Genomic DNA, 23952 nt, shown 5'->3' with positions numbered 1-23952 from the left:
CATAATGCACAATATGAGATGATATGGTACAGAAACACCAGGTAGCACCCAGGTTGATTTCACTACTGGCCTTGACCAAATGCTACTTTGCTCGTTTGAAAGCCATGATGTATGTCTCTCTCTCTCTCTCTCTCTCTCACTCTCACTCTCACTCTCACTCTCACTCATGGGCGGGCCAAATTCTCTGGACGGGCAAAGCAGAGAAAGGGGAGGTAACCAGATTCCAGATCGGCCCATCTGAGCTTGGTTTTCTCAATTTTTTGGGGGGTTGAAATGAAAAGTGGCAATATCAGTCACAGTAAAAGATAATGGAAAAGTGACAAAAAAAATATACTAGTTTGTAGTTGTTCATGGCATAGCAGGGCACTGCATGGCATAACAAGGCACAGCAGTGCGTAGCAGGATGTGACATCTCATCGCAGGACCACGGCGACAGCTGCAACCAGGTTTTGGAGCCTCCCTGATCCAAGGAATCATGCTGGGGGAAAAAGGACATAAGGACTCCGGGGACTGACTCAACTGACTTTTCCACCATGAGGTTGACGGGTGGTTTTGAGTGAAATGATAACAATTGGTAGTACAAACAAAAAATTGTGCCATTCATGTTCCCCTAATTTACTTTGGGGATCTCCTCACTTTTCCTCCTCCACCATCATCAGTGCAATACAATACTTTGTTCTATGACCAAATACCTGCAAAACGGACATTCCCATCAGCATCAGCTATACTTTATTTTTAGTGCTAATTTTCAAATGTTAGCAAGCTAACATGCCGAACTAAGTTGCTGAACATGGTTAACATGCTACCTGATAAACATCAGCATGCTACCAGTGTTATTGTGAGCATGTTGGCATGCTGGAGGACTGCTGACTTTTTAAACATTGCACACACCACCCACTTGGCACTTACATTAGCCAAATGATGAAATTACTCGTAAATCCTGTTTGACTTAGACACACTGTTTTCTGATTTGTAATTAAAATGAGTCATTAACTAAACTGTCTTGATAAAGCAGTACTGTAGATAGTGTAACAAACAAAAACACGGAAAGGATTATCTGAGACTCCTAGAGCAGAATTGACCCTAAGTGGGAGGGACAGGATCCTCCCCTGAATTAGACTGCAAAGCACTTGCATCAGTAAACAATAACCCCCATATAAGTATTTTAATTGAGTACAGCTTTCTGTGATTAACGGTAACCTGACTCCTTGCCCTGTAAATGTCAGCCATCAACATCTAGAAAAGGGTTAAAAGGTTTTTCAAAGGACGAGTGAAATTCATTTCCCTTCATTCTCTAGGTAACCTGCTTTTGCAACATGTCTAATCGCAGGTTAAACTCCATTTATGCTGTAAAATCCCACTCGGGATTTGATAACCTAAACACAACCAGCATCCTTTTACAGCAGAAGAAAAGGTTCAACAACTCTGTATTTTCTCTCATAGAAAACTACTTCTTATGTTAATGACATTCAGTGTCAGGTTGAGGTTTAACTTTATTGAAGTCATGTTATTTTCAGTGAGACGATTTTTTGTAGCGAGTACTGTACGTCCTCAGCAGAGCCCTGTCGTGACTGCTGCATGCTACTCTGGTTTTGTATTCCCCAAAACATTAACTGTAAACTTGTGTGTTGTGGCTGTGGTTTTTTTTTTTTTTACAGCTGTGCTGTAATTATGCATTCTTGAAAAGCCAATTAAATTTCACAGATGTCGAAAAATGCTGTCCTTTGGTTTGGTCTAAATCTCAGAGCGAACAGATGTAAGCAGAGAAGAAAAATATTCATCAGCACACACAGTGTAATGTAAATAATAAACCTTTGTGCCATAGGTGAGGACTCATAGTTTGGCAGTCTAACATAATGACGAGTGCATCCTCACAAATCACTCTACACAGTACAATTTAATATATATGTAAATTTGAAATGGATTGCATTGACATAGCGCTTTAATACAAAGCCTTTACAATGATCCTCTCGTTCAACAATTATGCACCTGTTTACTTATTTTTTGATCAGATAGATCAGTCAGTTGTTGGGCTGTTTGACGGCAAGGTAAAACAGTGCAAATATTCTGAATATAGCAAACACTTATAGATAGAGAGATATTTGCTTTTTTTAGGTGTTTCTTTTTGTTTGTGACTAAAATGCGTTTCGCTGATGCTGAATTGCAGAACATTTCTAACCTACATGTTGAGAGTTATGTATGCTGACCACCATCTACTGTAGGTAATACACTGACTTTGGGAAACTACCTCATACAAACCAACTTCAAAAGATTAAACTATCCATTTAAAGGGCCTACAATCATGTATACCAAGATTAAATGTGAAAATGTAAAACTCTCAAGCTTTTAGAAAAACACTTTCCCTAAGTAAAAACCACAAATTAAAGACAGTATATGGCGTTCATGCGGAAGACGTAAACAGTAAAAAGTGGTGAGTTCAGGTGCAGCAGAGACCTCTGGGTGATTCTGACCTGTAGGACAGTGAAGGTGAAGGTTAACGAGTACATGGCCAAACTGTGATTGGAGAGCCTATTCTGCTGATTGGCCAATTAGGGACAAGGTGGGCCTCTAAAAAATGTACTTAAGCTGTTTTGAGATGTCCGTCCGCACGCACGCAAGAGCACACACACGCACGCACGCACGCACGCACGCACGCACGCACGCACACACACACACACACACACACACACACACACACACACACACACACACACACACACAATGTTCATTTACTCAGTCAGTCAGTTCAGAGCGGGTCGGCCACAACAGCAAACCTCCTCATGGCTCTATGGACAGCGGCATCCCTTTACCTGTGTTTCTTTCTGGTAAGTTTTAACATAGTAGAGGATGAATAAATGTATTATAACAAAAATATTTAATTCCAGAAAGGACATGTGTACCAAAAGGCCACAGAGTTTAAGGTTCACCTGTTAACTGACTGCACAATGATGTCAATTAAGGCCAGTGATGATGCATTTTCTGTGTAAACTGAGTGTGTGATGTTCATATTTTCATTAATACTGAAGTACCCCTCTTGCTTTTGTTGTCTTGTCAGAAACACACGTTGCTGCGTGCATTTGGCCATGGGCTTGTAGCGTTTGTGTATTGCTTGGTTACGTGCCAGCTTCTTTTGTGGCTGATTTCCTCGATTCTAAAACAATCTGTAATCAATCTTGATGAAAAGATAATACTGTGTTTTCTTATTTATATAAATTTACCATAGTGCTAGTTGAGTTGTGTATTTGTTAACATGCTCGCATGACAACCGCCAAATATGTTAGGAGTCACTTGATCGGCTGGACAGTGATGGCGCCTTAAGGTGAAGCTCATGGCCCGACTTCGTCAAATAGTTGTTTTATATGGTTCCAACTTTGATATTTTATCACTTTGTGCATGTCAGTTACTTGAAGAAGAATGGCAAACAAGAAAAAAATCCAACGCGGTGATACAGACGGCATTGCAGAGCCATTGCTAGAGAAACAGAAAAGCTACCTCGAGCCACCTTTTTCTCAGATTCAACAAATGGCTACGGACAATGAGAACAGGCTAACTGCTATCAATGCTCAGCTAGCATCTCTGACTGCAAGCTTTGTGTCTATCAGAGCTGATGTGAACAACCTGAAAACCACCGTGGAAAGCAACGCGAGTATTCTTGGCAGTCATGGCCACGCTTTTTAGGAGCTGAAGGTGAAGCTAGCGGACATGGAGGAACCGGAGACGCAACCTCTGCATCTTCGGGCTGAAAGAGGGACTAGAATGTACTAATGCTATTCAGTATTTCTCATGCTTGCTGCCTGAGTGGTTCCAAAATCTAGCAGATGTTCAGATAGAGAATATGAGAGCCCACCGACTCTACAGTGATAGCCTAAAGAAGAACACTGCTAATCGCACGCTGGTTTTTGGCGTCCTCAGCTACACAACCAGGCAGCCGATCCTACAGGCACGCGGAGCTCTCCGCTCGTCATTCAGGGCCTGAAAATTTGCTTCTCTCCAGATTACTGCAACAGGGTGTCCCCAGGGTTTTAAAAAGTATTAAAAAGTGATAAATCAAAATTGTCAAATTTAAGGTCATTAAAAGTGTTAAATGGAGTCTCAGAGGTATTATTTTTTTTTAAATTAGGTATTATTTTTTTCAGACTATCAGGTGTCCGATTCTGATTGAAATTCTATCCTGCGTTCGCGTTTAAATATGGGCTTTGGCATGTCTGGGCACATAATCAAAGATCTTTCTTCTATGTTTGATGCTGACGTCATATTCAGCGGTCGTTCGACATCATCTCAGAACACTGCGCAGTCAACAGAAGTGGCTGGCTTACGTTTTATTTTAGACTTGCTTCAAGCCATATCTTCAACGACTGGACAACCATCGTCGTCTTTTAATGGGCAAATGCAAGTTTTCTGATAGCTGGGTGAACAACCCAGAGTTTAAGTACTGGCTCAGGCCTGTAGTAGGGAAAAACAGGCAGGCTTATTGTTCGGTGTGTAAAAAAAACATCAATGTCAACTGGATGTGAGCTAACGGCCTTTGGTCTAAACATAAAAATGGAATGCGTGCTCGGAGAGAGCAGTTAATTGTTCAACCAATCTCAGCTGTCTGTACGGCTGCACCTCCACTGCCGCAAATTAGTGCCACATTAGGCCTACTGGCCAACGCTATGGCTCCAGCAACGTCTGACCTCCGGATGGCCATGGGCGCCACACCAACACTGCGCGCGGATGCTCTGGTGTTTGACTGCAGTGTTCAGACACCACACTCATTTAACTCAAATGAAGGAATTTCAGAGCTGTTTAAAGAAATGTTTCCCGACTCTGACATTGCGAAGTCATTCACTCGTGGTAAGAAGATGTCATTTTGTAATGCATAATTGCAGTGAATGCCATCCATTGTGCTGGAACTATCCATTCTCTCCAATGCACATTTATGTAGTTTGTTTTACTTTTATTTACTAAGTGAAATAAACATGTGCAATATGTTGTTTATGATATGTTGTCTCTAAATCTATTCATTTCTGTATGTTATAAATGTCAAAATCTGTGTAAATAATAGAAAGGTTGCTGATTAACACTTGCAATTCAGTGTCGTGATGGTAAAAAAAATTCTGAAGGTAGTAAAAAAGGTATTAAAAAGTAGTAAATTTAACTAAAGGATTGCTGTATGTGACGCACACGAAATGTATGGTCACATTTTATGTAATTTGGTCTGTTTTATCTTAGGTTATTATTTAAATGAGAGAGAACCATTTGATATAAGCCATAATGTCTAATCACTTATTTCTGATAAGAGTACAATGCTCTTTATAGAACAGCATTCTGGTGCTGCCAGCAGGGGGCAGTGTGGCGCAGTGCTTCACTCTCACGGACACTCTTTGTGAGCGGACTAACGTTGCTTCGTCATTCTGCTGAGCGAAGCTGTACTGAAAACAAGCACTCGTCTCCTGCTAATATTTTCTCCTGTTACACAGGACATCATATCTGCCTACAGCGTCTCAATCTGAGACCTGTAACATGTACATACCCTGTGCAACTTCACGGTCAACCCTTCTATTAAACTATGGATTCAGCACGAGTCAAGGGTCTGGATCTTTTCCTGCTTTATCTGGCAACGCATTTATTCTGATGTTAATTCAGCGTGGAACCGGTTGGTTTTGCAACCAGATATTTATGAGCTAGTGTTCCATTTTTGCTTCCCCGTACCCAATCTTGATAAGACCTATTTTGGTTGCTAGCTTCTTTGGCTATGCTTCCCCCCTTCCCTCCCTTCTGTATCAATGTCTCGTCTGTTGTTGTTCTGTGTTTTACATGTGTTGTGTACTGAGGGAATTAACTTTTGGATGCACTATTGTTAGGATTTAGCGAACTGAAAGGCAGTAGCAATATCCACTCCTGAAAAAGGATAAGGATCCTACAGAGTGTTTTAGCTGTCGGCCTCTGAGCAAGCTTAATGCTGACATAAAAATCTTTGCAAAGCTACTGGCCCGTTGTTTGGAGTCCCATATGTCAAAATTGCTGAACCTTGACCAGACAGGATTCATAAAACGAGACTAGCACCAGATAATGTTAGACGCCTTCTTCACATTGTTGATGCAGCAGAGGACAGTAAGAACCCGATGTCTATTCTTTCTCTTGATGCAATAAAAGCCTTTGACAGACTTGAGTGGCCATTTTTATGGTCAGTCTTAGAGGTGATGGACTTTGGACTTTGGCACCTCCTCCTCTTTATTTCCAGTCTTTAGATCTTCACGCCAAGGTTGCGCCTTGAGTCCTGCACTATTTGTCCTCTCTCTAGAGCCGCTAGCTCAGGCCAATTGCCAATCTATTAAGGTGTTACCAATATGCATTCATAGTACACAGCATCATGTCTCATCATTTGTGGACAGTGTTTTGGTCTTTTTAGAGAACCCCTCTCAGTCTCTTCCTCACCTGTCTTTATGTGAGAAGTATGGAAGCTTATCAGGCTTCAAAGTTGACTGGTCAAAATCTTAATTTAAATGATTCCACCCGCAACTCAACCCTCTCTGCCGACATTTGTTACACAGTTTATATGTTTAGGTATTGAGGTCTTCCCCTGCTTAAACCAGATCATTAAACATAACTATCCTGTTGCTCTGAACAGTGTTTTGAAAGATATGGAAAAATGGATGGGTCTCGGTCTCCCCATGTCGACTCAAGCCCATACTTCAATGGTCAAAATTAATGTTTTACCCAGAGTAACTTTTGTGAGTTCTATGCTTCCTCTCCTCTCCTTCTGGCTATTGGCGTAAACCTCTCCTCTCCTCAGTGGGAACAAAGGGGAGTTACCTTTTTCTGACTTACAAACGGCATTCTGTCTACCATGTTCCTCCTTTTTTTATTTACCTTCAATTAAGATCAGCACTCAAGGCACACGGTATCCCTTGGCTGAAGCCTTTGCCCATCCATCCTATTCGGAAGTTGTTTACTATGCAGCATAAAAACTGTGTTATGGTAACAAGGCTTATCAGTTATTGGTAATATCTGGCCGCGTTGGCTTTCCTTTCAAGAGGATCTGGGCATGCGGTTGCCCAGGCCTCGCTCTCGACTGGCATAATGCATGGTCTAACATTCCAGAAGTATCTCGCAATCCAGATAATCAGCAGATTCACTACAATTTCATACATAGAACACATCTTACCCCTGTGAAAATGCACCAAATGAAAATAATTAACAACCCTTTATGCACTTTCTGCCCAATTAAAGCTCAAGGTACATGTCTTCTTATGTTCTGGGAGGGCTCTCCTTTTGGTCAGTTCTGAAACAGTATTGCATTCAAAATGTCCACCTTGATTAATGTCACTGTGCCTGTTACTGTCAATGTTCTGATTACGAATGACCTTTCAGCTTTCTAAAGCTCAAAAACATGCTGTGTTTGCTTGGCTTACAGCTGCTAAGAGAATGATTGCAATCCTTTGGAAGCCACCTCATGACTTATCTGTTCGTTCATAGACCCTTTCTTTTTTGGATGTCACGTACATGGAACTTTCGACAGCTCGTGTGGGTGGAGCCCCGGGGAAGACTTTGGAGACATTGGCACAGCATTGCTGAGTCCTTGAAGGCAATGAAAAATGCCTTAAAAAATGCCTTAATGGCCAAAAAAATGCCTTAACATTAAAGAGATTCTTGTCTTTGCCTGTAGGGAGTAAACTCCTGGCACGATCTGGACAACACAGAGTATGACTGTTGGCCGATCAACAGTCCAAATGATTACAACATGATTAGCTGTGGTGGTAAGTTTTTATGCAGGAGTTTGTTTGAGTGTTTCATTAAATGTCATTATAATTTTATTTGTAGTGTCAAATCATAAAAGAAGTTATTACAGGACACTTCATTGCAGTTGAAACAGCTGATCTGTAGTTGCTAAAGGGAATTTATGTGAGTGTGCTTTTCCTCTTGTGGCTGACAAGGGAGGAGACTTTTACAGCACTTGTACAGACTTACTTACATTGAGGTTGGGCTCAACAGAATAGTGTGCAAATACAACACAGTATCCTTTACTGTATGCATATGTACACTGTTTGAATGTGTAGGTTCAGGTGACGAGCATGTGTGTTGTCACAGGTTTGGAAATGGCCTGGGTGCAGCGTCCTCCAGAGAAAGTAACCAATGGGGAAGAGTTCAATGTCTCGTACACAGTGACAGCCTCAGATTCCTTCTACGATTACGCAATCAGGAACAAGATTTTCCTGTTCAGGTGAGTACGTTAAGTAAACTTTATGGCATCCTAAACGTCTGCCACTCTCTCTCTCTCTCACACACACACACACCAACCATCACCGCAACACAAAGAATAGTGTATCTTGAACATGTTTCGAGTTTTGAGTGTAGACTCTAACACAGTGTCTTAATACATTTTTCAAAAAAGGAAGTAGGACATTTAATCAGACAATACACTATACACAATTAACTGTTCCTGAATGATGCATCTGTGTTATTAAATATGCATTTTATCTTAATTAGGGCAGCTTTCATTTTCAAGTTTAAGCTAAAGAAATGTTTTTTTGTTTGTTGAGCTTCCATTGTAAATAGCATCCCAGTTTTTTTGTTGTTAATTAATGTATTTGTATACCCACCCTTGTTCCCTACTATAGTAATGCCTCAGAGGCAAAGAGGTTCTGTCATGAACACGAGTGCCCGGCCAACTGGAACAGCGCCAATGATATTAATTGCTGCGTGTATCACGCCAACATCCACTCCTGTCCTCTTGGTCTTATGGTGGGTACTTAGCTACACTGGATGATCCTGTGGTGGTAATATTAAAATACAAGACACCATGTTTCTTATTGCGGCAAGGATACACTGAAGAGAATCCTTATAGACATTTTGTTCCACTCTCCCTTTCTCAAAGTTTATCTTAGGTTCATTTATCTCTGGAAACGTTTTTGTCCTAAAATATCCGTGGTTTTGAATCTGTTCATCTGCGAGTGATTAATTGTGAACAAATGGTGTGAGAAATTACCATTCCAAGTGTTCGTTAAAGCTTTTTGACTTTAAGAATTAGAGCTAAATTTTGCAAGTAATTCTATTGTAACAGGTTTCTAGAGCAGCAGAAACACATCTACTCTGCGAGTAAGAACACAACTTCTTCAACCCTAATAACACAAGTTGTCAAAAAATTTAAGCATTTACTCACACATGAATGAATTGTGAAAAGGCCACGTTTTGGTGTAAAACCTGTTATGTTGTCTTTCTGAAGAAACAAGGCGGAATCTGTGGCCCGTGGATTCCTGACGATGGTAAAATGGTGACTCACACTGTCTCCAAAGCAGGCAAGATGTCCCAGAAATTCTGGACTTCAAAGGTGAGCCATCTCAAACAAAACTCTCCAAAAGAATGGGTAAATCTTTCACACGTGTTGAGGTTTGGAGAAAATTTCTAGTATTTCTTACAGCTGCATATCCTGTTAATACCTGCAAATATCTTTATTTTATGCCTTGTTATTTACACGCAAAGAAACAAATCTCTTAAAAGAATTTATTATATCACTGATAGCACAGTCCAGCACATTTCTGGGTAAAAGAGTCTGTTTTCTATTTATATAGCGCAATATGACAACAACAGTTATGTCTTTGCACTTTTCATAAAAGAGCAGGTCTAGACCGTACTCTGTGATGTTATTTAACTCTTGTCTGAAGGAAAATAACACTTTTTAATGCATGCAATTTTTTTATAATTTAACGATGGTTAACCATCACTTTGTAGTTTAATCTCTTTACAAAACAACAAATTAAATTAAATGATATACTTAGCAATACACCATACAATCTAACTATTCCACGGTTTAATTTCTATTATCATCTTTTCTCCTATAGGTGGTGCTGATCCATGTGGGAGTCACCTCAGTCATTGCTCACATCAAAATAGGACACATGCACGCAGCACTGGAGTCCAAAGTGCTTGTTGTCAGTGCTCAAGGTCAGTCTGCTACGTTTCCATTTTTTGATATGCTGAATCCTAGCATGTGCTGAATAATGCCTTTGCTGCTCAGCCATGATCAATTATACATCTTTGGGGGTGTTGAGCAATACAAAACTATGCAAGTACGTTGTGTTATTAACTAGACAAAGAGACTAAGAGCACAATGAACCTGTACAGAAACATTAGGGAAAATAACTGCTACAGTATCAGATGAGTTACAATAAAAACCTACTTTTTAACCTGCTAGAAGAAACCTACATAACCAATACAACCAAAATGTAAGCATACTTTTATAAAAAAGATTTCTTTGTGAATGTATCCGTAATTGTCCTTAAAACATCATGATCATCTGTGTGAATCCCATTTTAATTGACTTTGACTCCACCAGATTTACTTGATAACTTTAGTTACTCTTTGGTTTGCAGATTCAGAAGAACACACAATGTAACAAATATATTATTATGGTTCAAGATATTATAAAATAAGACATTTTTTATCCCGGGGGGGGGGGGGGATTTACAAACTATCCAGCAGTACATAAATAAGTTAAAGTTTCTCCATCTTTACCAGCTACAGCCGTACAGTGATTTACTCATTCATTCTACAATTATTATAACATATGAATACAATATTAATTATTCTGAAACGATCCATTCTGCATAATGAGTACTTTTAACTTTACTTACTTTAAGTACATTTTAATGCTCTTATACATGCATACTTAAGTAGGATTTTGAGTTCAAGACTTGTAATAGTATTTTTTGTGGTTTTGCTACATTTACGATCTGAGTACTTCCACTGCCACTGAATTCATTGGATGGAAATCAGAAATTTAAAAGGCGTGATTGTGTTGTTTCAGTGTGCGGGGATGACGTCTGCGAGCCGGAGGAGAGCTGTCTGAACTGTCCTGCAGACTGTGGCATCTGCCCAATGTCCATCACAATCAAGGTGGCCATCGGGCTTCCAGTTGCTCTCTTTAGTAGCGGCTTCATCCTTACTATGGTGGTCAGTCTTTGCAACACACACACGCACGCACACGCACACACATACACACACACACACACACACCACAACATTAGTAAAACTGTGTCTTGAAATTATTTAAAGTAAGAACAGTATATTTTGAGTGTAAACTCAAACACAGTGTCTTAATACATTTATCAAAAAAGGAAAGACAAAACTTAATCAGATAATAAGCTATACACAAAATGTACAATTAACTGTTCCTGACTGATTCATCCCTGTAATGTCTAACTTAATTACAGCATCTTTCATTTTCAAATTTAAACTAAAGAAATGCAAACTGATTTGTCATCATCACAGGGTTTGGTGTTAATTCATTTACATGAATACCCAACCATGTTCCCTTCTAGTACTGTAATGCGTCTGAGACAAAGAGGTTCTGTCATGAACAAGACTGCCGTCAAACTGGAACAACGCCGACGATATTGCAGTAATAGCTGCGTGTATCACCCCAACATCCACGCAGGATGTTTTGTGTGCAGATGTTTATCGTTGTTTGCTCCCCGTAGTGGCTCCAGTACCAGAAACAGAGGATGCTTTGGGATGAAAGCTGGATCATCAACTACAAAAGCATAATATTTGGTAAAATGTCTCACGCTCATGTTGTTGAAAGTTACTGTTCACACACACAGAAAACTTTGCTTACACAAAAGACTTAAGTAGAGTACTTAAGGAATGGATCATTTTCATTTTACTTTAAAGTGACAAGAGTATAAGTGATATGTAAACTGTTATATCTGTTGCAATTGTGTGAATTGCATTCTCAAATTATATGTTAATATAAGTAAGAGTGGATCAGGCCTAAAGGCTATTTTGACTTTTAATCAAAGCATTTTAACAAGACAAAAAACACAGTCATGATTGAATTTTACTACTTTTATAACTCAGCAGTAGCATTTCTCCAAACTATTCTTGAATGAAAAGTAAACTGACCCCAAGTGTCTGTCTGGTGTCTGCAGGTAGAGTTTGCTGCATGGACCTCGGCAGCACCATGAGCCTGCAGCAAGCCAAGAGTAACTCCAATATCAGCCGAACTACTGATGTGACTTTGTGTACCGGATTCAACTCCTCCTTTAATCAAGGCTTCATCCAGCCAGGCATCTAGTGAGAAACATTATTAGTTTATATGAATGCACATGAAAAAGTAAAGACAATAAACATTGAAAGGTGGACGATACTACATGGATCAGCCGTGCAAAGTTAGTAGCAGTGTAAAAAAGACAAAAGAAATAACAGAGATTACATTAAATCGATGTATACAAAACAATACCTTAGACTACATACATTGTGCAAATATTTGTGCAAAGGCTGGTAGTGCATCTCCGGTAGCAATGATGTGTGAACTATGGTATTTGTGCAGTAGGCCTATATGTAATGTGCACAAACTGTACAATAATAATGCAATACTGAAAAAGTACAGGCTATATAATACAATTGAAGAGAATACTATGCAATAGTACATAACAAAATAAATAATACAATATAAAAGTACAATTATAACAATATACATTACATAAATACATACATTTTTTTACATTACACGAAGGTACAAATTCAGAACAGAAAGAATCACATAGAAATACATTAGCTTCAGACAAGGTTAAATTAAAAACTACAAAGTGACACATGTAAGTGCATTTTTGCATTTGTACTTATTTTTTTTACAACCATCACCTTCTTGGCCATGGTGCAGTCAGACAAGATGTATTTTAGCTTGAAAGATGTGTTGACATTCAGCCATCCTGATGTCAACGGAGAGCTTGTTCCACCACTTAGGAGCCAGGACAGCAAACATGACAGCATTTCGTTGAATGATTAGGTGTCTCTTGCGAGGGAGGGAGCTGAGGAAGGGAGTTGCTCCCTCACCAAGCGGCCAATCTGCTTGCTGAGGTAGCAGCAAGCGGATTGGCCGATGCAGAGCGGAGTGGACGGGCTGGGGTGTAGACAGAACAAATCATGTTCCGGGTGTAAGCTAGGCAGGATCTGTTCACAGCACGGTACGCAAGTATTAGTGTCTTGAAGCGGATGTGGGAAGCAGCTGGTAACCAGTGACGAGTGTGGATAAGCAGTGTAGTGTGAGGGACCTTAGGTAGGTTGAAGACCACTCAAGCTGCTGCATTCTGGCTGCAGAGATCAGATGGGACTTACAGGCAGACCAGCCAGGTGGGAGTTGCAATGGTTTAGACGTGAGATGACAGGAGCCTGAACCAGAACCTGAGCCACATTCTGGGTTGGAAGGGGACATATCCTTTTGATGTTGTGCAGCACTTCCTGGTTAAATAAAGGAAAGAGAATGTAACTACAGTGGGGCTTAAAAGTTTGGGCACCCCAGGTAAATATTTGTATTAATGTGCATAAAGAAGCCAAGATAAGATGGAAAAATCTCCAAAAGGCATCAAATGACAGATTAGACATGCGTATAATATGTTACAAAAAGTTAAACTTTATTTCCATCATTTACACTTTCAAAATAACAGAAAACAAAAAAAGGGCGTCGGCAAAAGTTTGGGCACCCTGCAGAGTTAATACCTTGAACCCCCCCCCCCCTCCCATGGCAAGTATCACATCTTTTAAATGCTTCTTCGAGCCAGCCAAGAATCTTTTGATTCTTGTTTGAGGTATCTTCGCCCATTCTTCCTTCCAAAAGTCTTCTAGTTCTTTGAAGTGTGGTTAGGATCATTATCCATTTGTAGAACCCATCTTCTTTAACTTCAACTTTTTCCCAGATGGCATCAAGTTCGTCCAAAATTTGCTGAAATTTTTTTCAGTCCACTTGTTTATCTGCATGTTACACATATAAAATGATGGATTTTGCTAAGAATGTCTTCCATTTTGTATGTTTAAGCTGATTTAATAACTTATTTTTAACTGTCTTACAGCGATGCAAGGATTGTGGCAGTGAAGCACATCCAGAATAAACATTTCACACTCTCTAAAACCATCAGAAAAGAGGTGAAAGAAGTTAGGTGAGGGGAATCCTGCAGTGGAAGATAAGAAAAATAATTTTACTAACATAATAAGGTTTCCCTAATCCCTCCAGCTCATGTCATTTATCATATTGCCTAGGCAACTGGACCACCCCAACCTATGTAAGTTCATTGGTGGTTCCATCGAGGTCCCCTATGTCAGCATCATCACAGAGCACTGCCCCAAAGGAAGTCTCTCAGGTGTCCTGCTGAATGATGACATCCCCATCAACTGGGGCTTCAGGTGAGAACATATCACATGCAGCTTCTTTCTTTTTAATTTTTTTCTTTACATGATTATTTTTTCATTCCTTAAGTAGTAGTAGCAGTAGTGATGGAATGCAATTAAAAATTATTTGCTGACATTAGGAGAAACTCATTAGGAGGTAAAAACAGGAGGGTATACATCAAAAGAGCAACACATCAGTGGTAGTGGTAGGAGAAAGGTTAAGGTACTGTAGTTGAGTACACATTTTGTGTACTTCACTTGAGTGTTTTGTTTTAGCTTAAGTCACTAGTAACTTTACAAAGTTGGATTTTAGCAAACAAAACACATGAAGATCTTAATAAATTAAACTACCCACCAGTATATTCAAGTACAGCAAACATTTCATGGTTTCAGCTTTTCATTTTAATCATTTAAATCTGTTTGTACTCATTTTTAGTTTTGTATTATTGGTTGGACAAAACTAGCATTGTGAAGGTTTCACGTTAAGCTCTGTGATTGCATTTCACACTAGTTCTTTAATTTAAAAAAACAAAACAATTATTTGAGAAAATGCTCTTCAAAATAATCTACGCTAAAGAAATCATTAGTTGCACTCCTGTACAAACTAATTAAAAATGAGTTCCACCTCAACCAACAGCAGTAAAATCCTGCTCTTACATTAATGCACAAGTAATAATAAAAAAAATTGTACTTTCGTTCATGCTCACACAGAGGATCTCATGATCATCATGAAGTTAGTGCAGTTAAATGAGGGATTTTGTGACCTTAAATTTTGCTGTGTAACACTTTAGCAGGAAGATGATAGTTCCAATACCTCAGATGAGCCATGAGGAAGAGCTCGATCTATAGACACATTTTACATATTTTCCCTGACTTTTACCTTTGATTGAAAACAAATGCATAGTACACACAGTGTTTCTTCTCCCATGCAGACTGTCCTTTGCCTCTGACATTGCCCGCGGGATGTCTTACCTCCACAAGCACAAGATGTTTCATGGGAGACTTCACTCCAGAAACTGTGTTATTGATGATCGTTGGGTGTGCAAAATCTCAGGTAAAACAATCCTCAGACTCAACTTGAGTCTGCAGAGTGAAAGCATTTTGGTCTCTGTTATATTCTGTTTTCAGCAATCACACGTCTGTAATAAGTCACTCAACATACACAGTTTGAACAAAAACCTCTCCTTATGGGAATTATTGTACTACTCAGCCCTGTCCCACACCAGCAACAATGTTATTATAATGGCAAAGTGAAAAACAACATCCTGCCTCACTGTACTCTATATTTTTGTTGGGCTTCAGATTTTGGCCTCACAGCCTACAGACGGGAGGACCTTGAGACAGTCAATAATGGCTTCAATTGTGGAGATGTAAATCGTGTATACTGTGCCCCAGAGGTCCTGCTGGGAAGCAGCTCCAACATGACGGCAGCAGCTGATGTCTACAGGTGTGTTTGAGTGTCACAATATAAGCAGTTAATTTTAGTTAAAGCATTTCATTTTGGATCACACATAAACATTTGATACAAATCAAAGATCTTGAAATTTTGTATGGTGGACAAAGGCAACCATCTTCATATACTGTATATAAATGAAAAGTGCTGAATGTTGAATCTTCGCACAATAAAACACTTGAAAATATAATTTTTCTACATTTTCCTCCTCTCCTCAGCTACTCCATTATTTTGGTTGAGATTGCAACTCGCTCTGACCTCCTTTTAGTGAGTATGACAGACTTCCCTGTAGATTACCACCTTCGGCTTCCTTTTGATCTTAGCTTTGTAACCAGCAGTCCTCTCTAACAGGACCAGGCTGAGGGAGTGAGGATGGATATCATGTGGCGCCCTCCTCTGCCTGAAATCAAAGCTGGGAAGGCAGATACTGACTGTCCCAGTCAAGCAGACTACTGTGAGGTCTGTTTTAATGTGCAAACTATGAAAATGTTGCCAGAACTGTATATGGAAAAATGTGGTATTAGTAATAATTGCTTTTGTTGAAATGGCTCTTAAATAACTAGAACTTTTATATCAGTATTACATGTCATAGCCATGTTACTGTATATACATTAGACAATAAAATGTCACTCTCTTCTCTGGAACCCTCGAGCAGCTTATTAAGAAGTGCTGGTGTCATAACGTCACCATGAGGCCCACGTTTGAACAGGTGAAGAAGACCCTTGACAAAATGAACCCACACAAAGTCAGCCCTGTGGACATGATGATGAACCTGGTAATAACACACTGAAATATGGTGTAAAGCTCCATTAAATCTGCCATGAAATAGTGATAAATAATGTGACATTATTCTGATTCAAAATCCCAAACGGTAGTACTTCAAAGACAAAGGCTAAGAAAAAAATGAAAATGCTATTTGTGCCATCTGGATTGTTTTGAGTTTCAGACACAAAGCTTGTTTAACTGCAGATGGAAAAGTACAGCAAACATCTGGAGGCTATAGTTGCAGAGAGAACACAGGACCTTGTTCAAGAGAAACAGAAAACGGATTTGCTGTTATACAGTAAGTCATGATAACGGTGTGGAGTGATGGAAAACTTTGTTTGTCTGTAATGATTGATCCAAAGCAGAATCATGATATTGACTGATTGTTAGGGCTGCACAATTAATCAAATTGTAATCACGATCACAATTTTGACTTTCAACGATCAAATTTGCGTGATTGAGCGATTATTATTATATTTTTCTTTTAAATGTGTCATTTCATAGAACGCTCACGTTTTTTTTGCAAAGCCAATCTACTGCTCCGTAAACCTCTATCCGATCATGTGCCAGTCAGAGTTGTTCCCTGCACCGCGCAGCTTAGTTTCTAGATGTAGACAGCCACAGAAGACAGAGTAAGGTGAGGAAAATTCAACAGATAGCTGTTGGTTATACATCGGTCTCAAGGTTTATAAACGCAACGTTTTTTCCCATCTGTAATTTTTTTCAGACAACAGCAGTGACCAGTGCTAGTTGGTGCTAGTTTAATAATTATAGTGACAATAATACATTTATTTATAGAGCGCTTTCCATCAAAGTGCTTTACAGCAAGAATACACTTTAAACACAAACGGTACAAAAAATTTAAAATCGAGACAGTAAAAAGTAAGTAACACTATATAAATACATCAAGGATAAATGAGCATTTAGGACTCATACGCAGCAGTGAATAAGTAAGCTTTGATTTAAAGACCCCACTTGAACATGCCAGTCTAATATCCACTGGAAGACTGTTCTATAATGTTGGAGCGCGAATCGAGAAGGCTCGCTCCCCAACCGTTTTCTTTCTAACCTTTGGTACTGTCAGCAGTCCTGAACCGTGGGAGCTCAGCAACCGAGAAGGCACATAAGAGGTTAACAGATTAGACAGATTTACTGGTAAAAGGCCATTCACTATTTTGTATGTTAACAGTAAGACCTTAAAGTCTGCTCTAACCTGGACAGGGAGCCAGTGAAGTGAGGCCAACACAGGAGTTATGTGTCTGTATTTAGATGATCCAGTAAGAATACGTGCTGCAGCATTCTGGACCATCTGGAGACCTCGCAGACTTTTCTTAGGCAGCCCCTGAAGCCGTGCCTGTGTTTGATCTCTCCTCTTACTCTCCCCGCAGCCCCGGCACACAGCGGTGCTGGTCCACACTTCTGACATTTCTCTACAGTTTAAATTGTTATTAACACAGCTTTTTTATTGTTAAGCATGAGAGGCAAACCTGTATTTGTACCAGTGTTTCCACTGGTAACTCCTTTGCGGCCGCCATGGCGAAAAACACAGAAGTTAATAAATGCAACTAACTTCAGTTTGTTGAGTAACAGAGTGTGAGACGGAGCCTGCAAGAGATGTGACCCACGGCCAGAAAATCATTGTTCATAAAAATGCAGTGCAGTGACAATACAGACATTTCATACACACAACGTGTGTAACTCCGCTGACCCGCCATTCGACCCATGCTAGACCCATTCCAAATGAGTCAGTTGTCGCTCTTTGAGTAGCACCCCCTTTCTCTCCCTAGCTCTTTTAATCAGTTATTGTTGAAAACAAGTGAAGCAGCTTTCTCAGAGATCCTGTACATTACAAAAAAAAAATCCTACGCTATTTATTTTAGATGGCTAATCTTTATTTACATGTGTTACAGCTTTATGCACATACAACTTCAACATAAGAAGAATGTAGCATAATATGGATGTGAAATCAGTTATAAATAGCTTATGTGACAACAAAATATGTTTTGGATAAAACCAACAAATAATCTTGATAATTAATTCTGATCACAATATCGATCAAAATAATTGTGATCATCATTTTGCCATAATCGTGCAGCCCTAGACAAAGTACAGATTTTAGAAATTTTTCTGGTTCACATTGCAGAGATAACACAGATACTGGATGGCAGGACTGGATTTGTAGTTCATTATGTTAAGGGTGTTAAACAGTAAACTATAAAATGTACACACATTCAATAATTTAAATTGTAATTTCCCCTGCTGGTACTAATAAAGTATTATTATTATTATATTATTTATTTACAATATGTGCATGTTGTAATGCAGCATATGGCAAGTTGCTTAAGACAGAGTTGTTACTGTAACTGTAGTTAATAATTCTAATGACATAATAAACTTGAAGGGTAACTCTTAAAGTATTTAAGGACACACTGGCATCTAGTGGTGCAGAAGCAGCACTTTCATCATTCCTCTACATTGCCCCAAAACTAGGGGCATAATATTTAAAGTCATGAAATCCCGTTGCAGGTATGTTACCAAAACCGGTGGCTGATGACCTTCGTCAAGGTCGAACATCACAGGCTCAGAGCTATTCCAACGCCACCGTCTACTTCAGGTTTGTGTTCTGTAAAGCAAGTTCATTAACATGGATACATTTAGATTGATTAGTTATTATTTTCCTCTGTACGATTGTTTGGTTATATACTGTACACATAGAAATAGAACTAGAGATAACTAACACTGTATCACTCCCCTGTGACAGCGATATTGTCGGCTTTACTCAGCTGTCTGGTGCTAGCACTCCCCACCAGGTTGTGGACTTCCTCAATCAGCTCTACACCACCTTTGATGACATTATTGACATTTACGATGTCTACAAAGTGGAGACCATAGGTGATGCTTGTAAGTAAGAATGATAGTGATTTTTTGTTAATTAAGATAATTTTTGGGCATTTTAGGCCTTTAATGGACAGGACAGCTGAAGATGTGAAAGGGGAGAGAGAGGGGGAGTGACATGCAGCAAAGAGCCGCAGGCTGGATTCGAACCCGGGCCGGCTCCTTTGAGGAGTAAACCTCTATATATGGGCACCCATATGGGCACCCGCTCTACCCACTGAGCTATCTGGGTGCACTTTTTGTTCATTTTTGATAAAGCACTACCATTAAAATATGTATTTTTAAATGTATCTCAGTTTGAAAATACGGATGGCAATGTGTTGAGAGGCAGATACATAACTGAAATTGACTATTTAAAGACAAATACAACCAATGATTTATTATCGAAAGAGTGTGTGTTTTGAAATGTTATCATCAGTGCATCTTTTTCTTCCATTGTCTCTTGTCATGGAATACTGGCTGATTTTCCAGACATGGTGGTCTCTGGGGTCCCTCAAGAAAATGGTATCAATCATGCTGGAGAGATAGCCAGCATGGCTCTTGATCTAGTCAGTGTTTGTCACACTTTCAAGATCCCTCACAAACCCGACACACAGCTAAAGATACGTGCCGGCATTCACTCAGGTAGTGTGGACATCTCACCAGTATCCATCTGTTTTTCAGTTTATTCAACCTGTGCTGTGCTTTTGTCTTTTTTTAGCAGATGGCTTTCAGAGGAAACATTCACAGTTCAACAATGGTGAAAGGTTGCAAAACTTGAGAGTAACCTTAAACAACCTGTTTCCATATATGAGAAGCTAAACATAACTAAATGTAAAACTAAAAAAAGAAATTTAACTTTAAAAAGGTGTATTATTTCACAGGCAACAATATACATTTTAATAAGGTATTTCAATATGGTCATTTAAAAAAGCATAATGAACAAAGCATATTTTCTTTTATGTTTCTTTGTCACCAACAAACCGTCCTGTATGTTCCTACTACTGTCATTTGTTAACATCTCCACATGTGTACTGTTAACATCACAGTTTTTGTTTTCTGGGATGGGCTTTTTTTGCTAGTTTATGGTCACGATTATTGATTTGACTCCTTTATATATTACATGTTTAGGTAAGAATAATTCACAGATTTAGGGTATACTCTCTTAATGTAATAGATTCTGATTCAGCAATGTCGTGTATTGAATATTATCCTCCCAATACAATTATTGTTGTTTTACTTTGCCAGGTCCTGTTGTGGCCGGTGTGGTTGGCACCAAAATGCCTCGCTACTGCTTGTTTGGGGACACTGTCAACACGGCATCACGCATGGAATCAACAAGTGAAGGTAATTAAGAATTAGATGCACTGCCTATATGTTGAATAATGTGCAAATTACATACTTAGAGCAATTTGTATTATATCATTACCAACATGCCTCACAGATCTCATATCAACTTGTAGTTGTTTGTAATATACAGGAATGTGTACCATTCAGGACATCACAACATTTTTTAGTATATGACCTGCACGCATTAACATAGGAGGTACTATATTGTTTGAAATCCGTGTTTAGTAACTATAACATTGACACAAATCTAATATACACTGAAAATTATTTATGTAAGATAATAAAAACACAAATTGCACATTTTTATTTTTCACAACACATATAAATGTGTTTCAAACTATAGGGTCAAACGCTCCAATTTGGTTTTAACTGGAACATTTTAACTCTGTCTGTTTAGCAAATGATGTTGATTTGTAAAAGTTTTAAAAACGAAAGAATAACATGATCAAAAAGATGCATGAACACACGATGCACGATGATCATGCAAAATACTGCTACAGTACATTTCAGGCATCCATTATTCATATTACTATACAATATTACATGCTGAGTTTCTTCATGATCATGTCCATAGCGCTGAAGATCCAGGTGAGTGGTGCCACAGCTGACCTGCTTCACACACTCAGAGGTTATGTCCTAACATGCAGAGGGACACTTTTTGTGAAGGTAACATTTTTATATGTATGTGTGTGTGTGTGTGTGTGTGTGTGTGTGTGTGTGTGTATCTATATATATATAATATATGCGTAGTACAGGCCAAAAGTTTGAACACCCCTTCTCATTCAATGTGTTTTCTTTATTTTCATGACTATTTACATTGTAGATTATCATTGAAAGCATCAAAACTATGAATGAACACATGTGGAATTATGTACTCAACAAAAAAGTGTAAAATAACTGGAAACATGTCTTATATTCTAGTTTCTTCAAAGTAGCCACCCTTTGCTCGGATTACTGCTTTGCACACTCTTGGCATTCTCTTGATGAGCTTCAAGAGGTAGTCACCTGAAATGGTTTTCCAACAGTCTTGAAGGAGTTCCCAGAATGCTCAGCGCTTGTTTGCTCTTTTGCCTTTACTCTGCGGTCCAGCTCACCCCAAACCATCTCGATTGGATTAATGTCCGGTGACTGTGCACTCCATCACTCTCTTTCTTGGTCAGATAGCCCTGACACAGCCTGGAGGTAGGTTTGGGGTCATTGTCCTGTTGAAAAATAAATGACGGTCCAACTAAACGCACCAGATGGGATGTTGCATGTCGGTGCAGGATGCTGTGGTAGCCATGCTGGTTCAGTATACCTTCAATTTTGAATAAATCCCCTACAGTGTCACCAGTAAAACACCCCCGCACCATCACGCCTCCTCCTCCGTACGGTTACGGTGGGAACCAGGCATGTAGAATCCATCTGGTCACCTTCTCTCCGTTGCGGAAAGACTCGGCGGTTGGAACCAAAGATCTCAAACTTGGACTCATCAGACTGAAGCACAGATTTCCACTGGTCTAATGTCCATTCCTTGTGTTTCTTGGCCTAAACAAATCTCTTCTGCTTGTTGCCTCTCCTAACAGTGGTTTCATGGCTGCTATTTGACCATGAAGGCCTGATTCTCTCTCCTCTTAACAGGTGTCCCAGAGATGAGTCTCCTGCTAGAACTCTGTGTGGTATTCATCTGGTCTCTAATCTGAGCAACTGATAATTTGCGATTTCTAATGCTGGGAACTCTGATGAATTTATCATCAACAGCAGAGGTGATTCTTGGTCTTCCTTTCCTGGGGCGGTCCTCATGTGAGCCAGTTTTGTTGTAGCGCTTGATGGTTTTTGCAACTGCACTTGGGGACACATTCAAAGTTGTTGCAATTTTCCAGACCAACTAACCTTCATTTCTTAGAGTAATGATGGCCACTCGTTTCCCTTTACTTAACTGATTGGTTCTTGCCATAATATGAATTCTAACAGTTGTCCAAATAGGGCTGTCGACTGTGCATCAACCTGACTTCTGCACAACCCAACTGATGGTCCCAACTCCATTAATAAGGCAAGAAATTCCACTAATTAACCCTGACAAGGCACACCTGTGAAGTGACTACCTCATGAAGCTCATTGGGAGAATGGTACTGGAAACTGTTACAGTCTTTTGGCCCGTACATACATTTCTCCAGTGTGTCAATAATCTCTTCATTGCTCAACATTGCTGACACTAGATTTCTTGCTGATTCGTTCGTAGTGTCACTCTTTGGTTAGGATTAATCACAACAAAACACAAGATGACATCAGATTCCATTTCAACTTTCATTCAATATATTCAGACATTTATTCAATATTGTCAGACTTTCTTTCAATATAGTCAGACTTTCATTTAACATAATCAGATTTCATTTAAAATATTCAGACTTTTATTCAGTATATTCAAGGACTATTTCAATACAGTCAGACTTTCATTTACTATATGAATTCAAACTTTACACATATGTACATACATACAAATGGGGTCGGCTAAATAACAGAAACACTTCTCTATTGACCTCTCCAAAACCATTTCAACGAGTAAAGATTATAACATTTGTGAAGGTAGAATTTCTTGCAGGACTGATATATAGTATATTAGACTGCGTTACAAAAGGCTACTAAGTTTACATCCATTGCCTCTCTTGGATTAGACCTAACTGGATGATAAGCTTTCTTGCATTTACTATTTCTACCTTCTTTGGTATATGCTGTTGTGGAGGTTACCTTTTTCTTTTTAAAAGCCTATTAGATGCAACGATAAATATAATTGCACACAAGCTGGTTCACCAATTTTGAAAAAGAGAAGGGATTTATGAGGCAGAGTTTGAAAAGACCAGAGGAAATTCAAAACTTTCCTCTAAGGCAAAAGAGACTGGGTGTGTCTAAAATTAGCGCCTTTTTTCAGTGAAGTATAGTATCATCCAGTTCTACTGGCTTCTATTCACAATGTAACCAAAGACCTCTTTTTGGGTGGTGCCGATTATGGGGGAGGGGTTTCTCAGTCATAGCGTGCAGGGCGGCTGACACTTGTGATGTCTTGCTGAGAGGTGGCCTCAGCTGCTCTCTGCCCCCCATCAAACCCTAATGGCTTAATTTAAAATTCAAGAGACACATGCTTTGCAATATGACTCTCTTGCATCCATTTTGACTTCTTTTTCTACAACAGGGAAAAGGAGAGATGACAACATGGTGGCTTGATGCAAAGAGAGGTGATTACTCAGATCCATTGCTCATAACAACTGAATCCAGACTCCCAGTGCCAGTGAGTGACTAGATCTGGGTAGAGCCTAAAACGCGACGATTACTGTATGAAAACTGGCCGTGCTTTGTGTTGTGCAATTTAATTCTGTGCAGTGAGC

The 23952-nt window shown here is 39.3% G+C and overlaps 2 protein-coding genes across 2 annotated transcripts in view; both read left to right on the top strand.

The window, feature by feature from the left end:
• Positions 1-13785, top strand: part of lpar3 (lysophosphatidic acid receptor 3) — a 22909-nt gene extending 9124 nt beyond the window's left edge. Inside the window, exon 4 of the transcript XR_004657956.1 lies at positions 13773-13785. The gene's annotated coding sequence lies outside the window, so the exon portion shown is untranslated. The remainder of the gene's footprint in view (positions 1-13772) is intronic.
• LOC117950629 (atrial natriuretic peptide receptor 2-like) lies at positions 1073-23952 on the top strand. Its single transcript, XM_034881892.1, has 23 exons — positions 1073-2825; positions 7652-7742; positions 8074-8206; positions 8604-8727; positions 9209-9313; positions 9825-9927; positions 10790-10935; positions 11463-11535; positions 11913-12057; positions 13833-13919; positions 14020-14163; positions 15081-15202; positions 15451-15595; positions 15820-15868; positions 15953-16060; positions 16257-16376; positions 16571-16664; positions 18893-18980; positions 19128-19267; positions 19733-19885; positions 20489-20587; positions 21165-21256; positions 23760-23952. Exons 1-23 carry the CDS (start codon positions 2781-2783, stop codon positions 23865-23867), a joined length of 2514 nt encoding a protein of 837 aa, XP_034737783.1. The 5' UTR covers positions 1073-2780; the 3' UTR covers positions 23868-23952.

Source organism: Etheostoma cragini, chromosome 9, assembly GCF_013103735.1.
Source record: "Etheostoma cragini isolate CJK2018 chromosome 9, CSU_Ecrag_1.0, whole genome shotgun sequence".
NCBI lineage: Eukaryota > Metazoa > Chordata > Actinopteri > Perciformes > Percidae > Etheostoma > Etheostoma cragini.
Note: the sequence above shows the minus strand (reverse complement) of the source record. Positions and strands in the feature narration are given on the sequence as shown.

What these genes read in the sequence shown, in the direction of transcription:
- LOC117950629 (XM_034881892.1), top strand. Translation starts at nt 2,781, where the DNA reads ATGGCTCTATGGACAGCGGCATCCCTTTACCTGTGTTTCTTTCTG. An exon ending in TTTACCTGTGTTTCTTTCTG is followed by an intron (nt 2,826 to 7,651) that starts GTAAGTTTTAAC and finishes CTTTGCCTGTAG; the next exon opens with GGAGTAAACTCCTGGCACGA. An exon ending in TGGACATGATGATGAACCTG is followed by an intron (nt 16,377 to 16,570) that starts GTAATAACACAC and finishes GTTTAACTGCAG; the next exon opens with ATGGAAAAGTACAGCAAACA.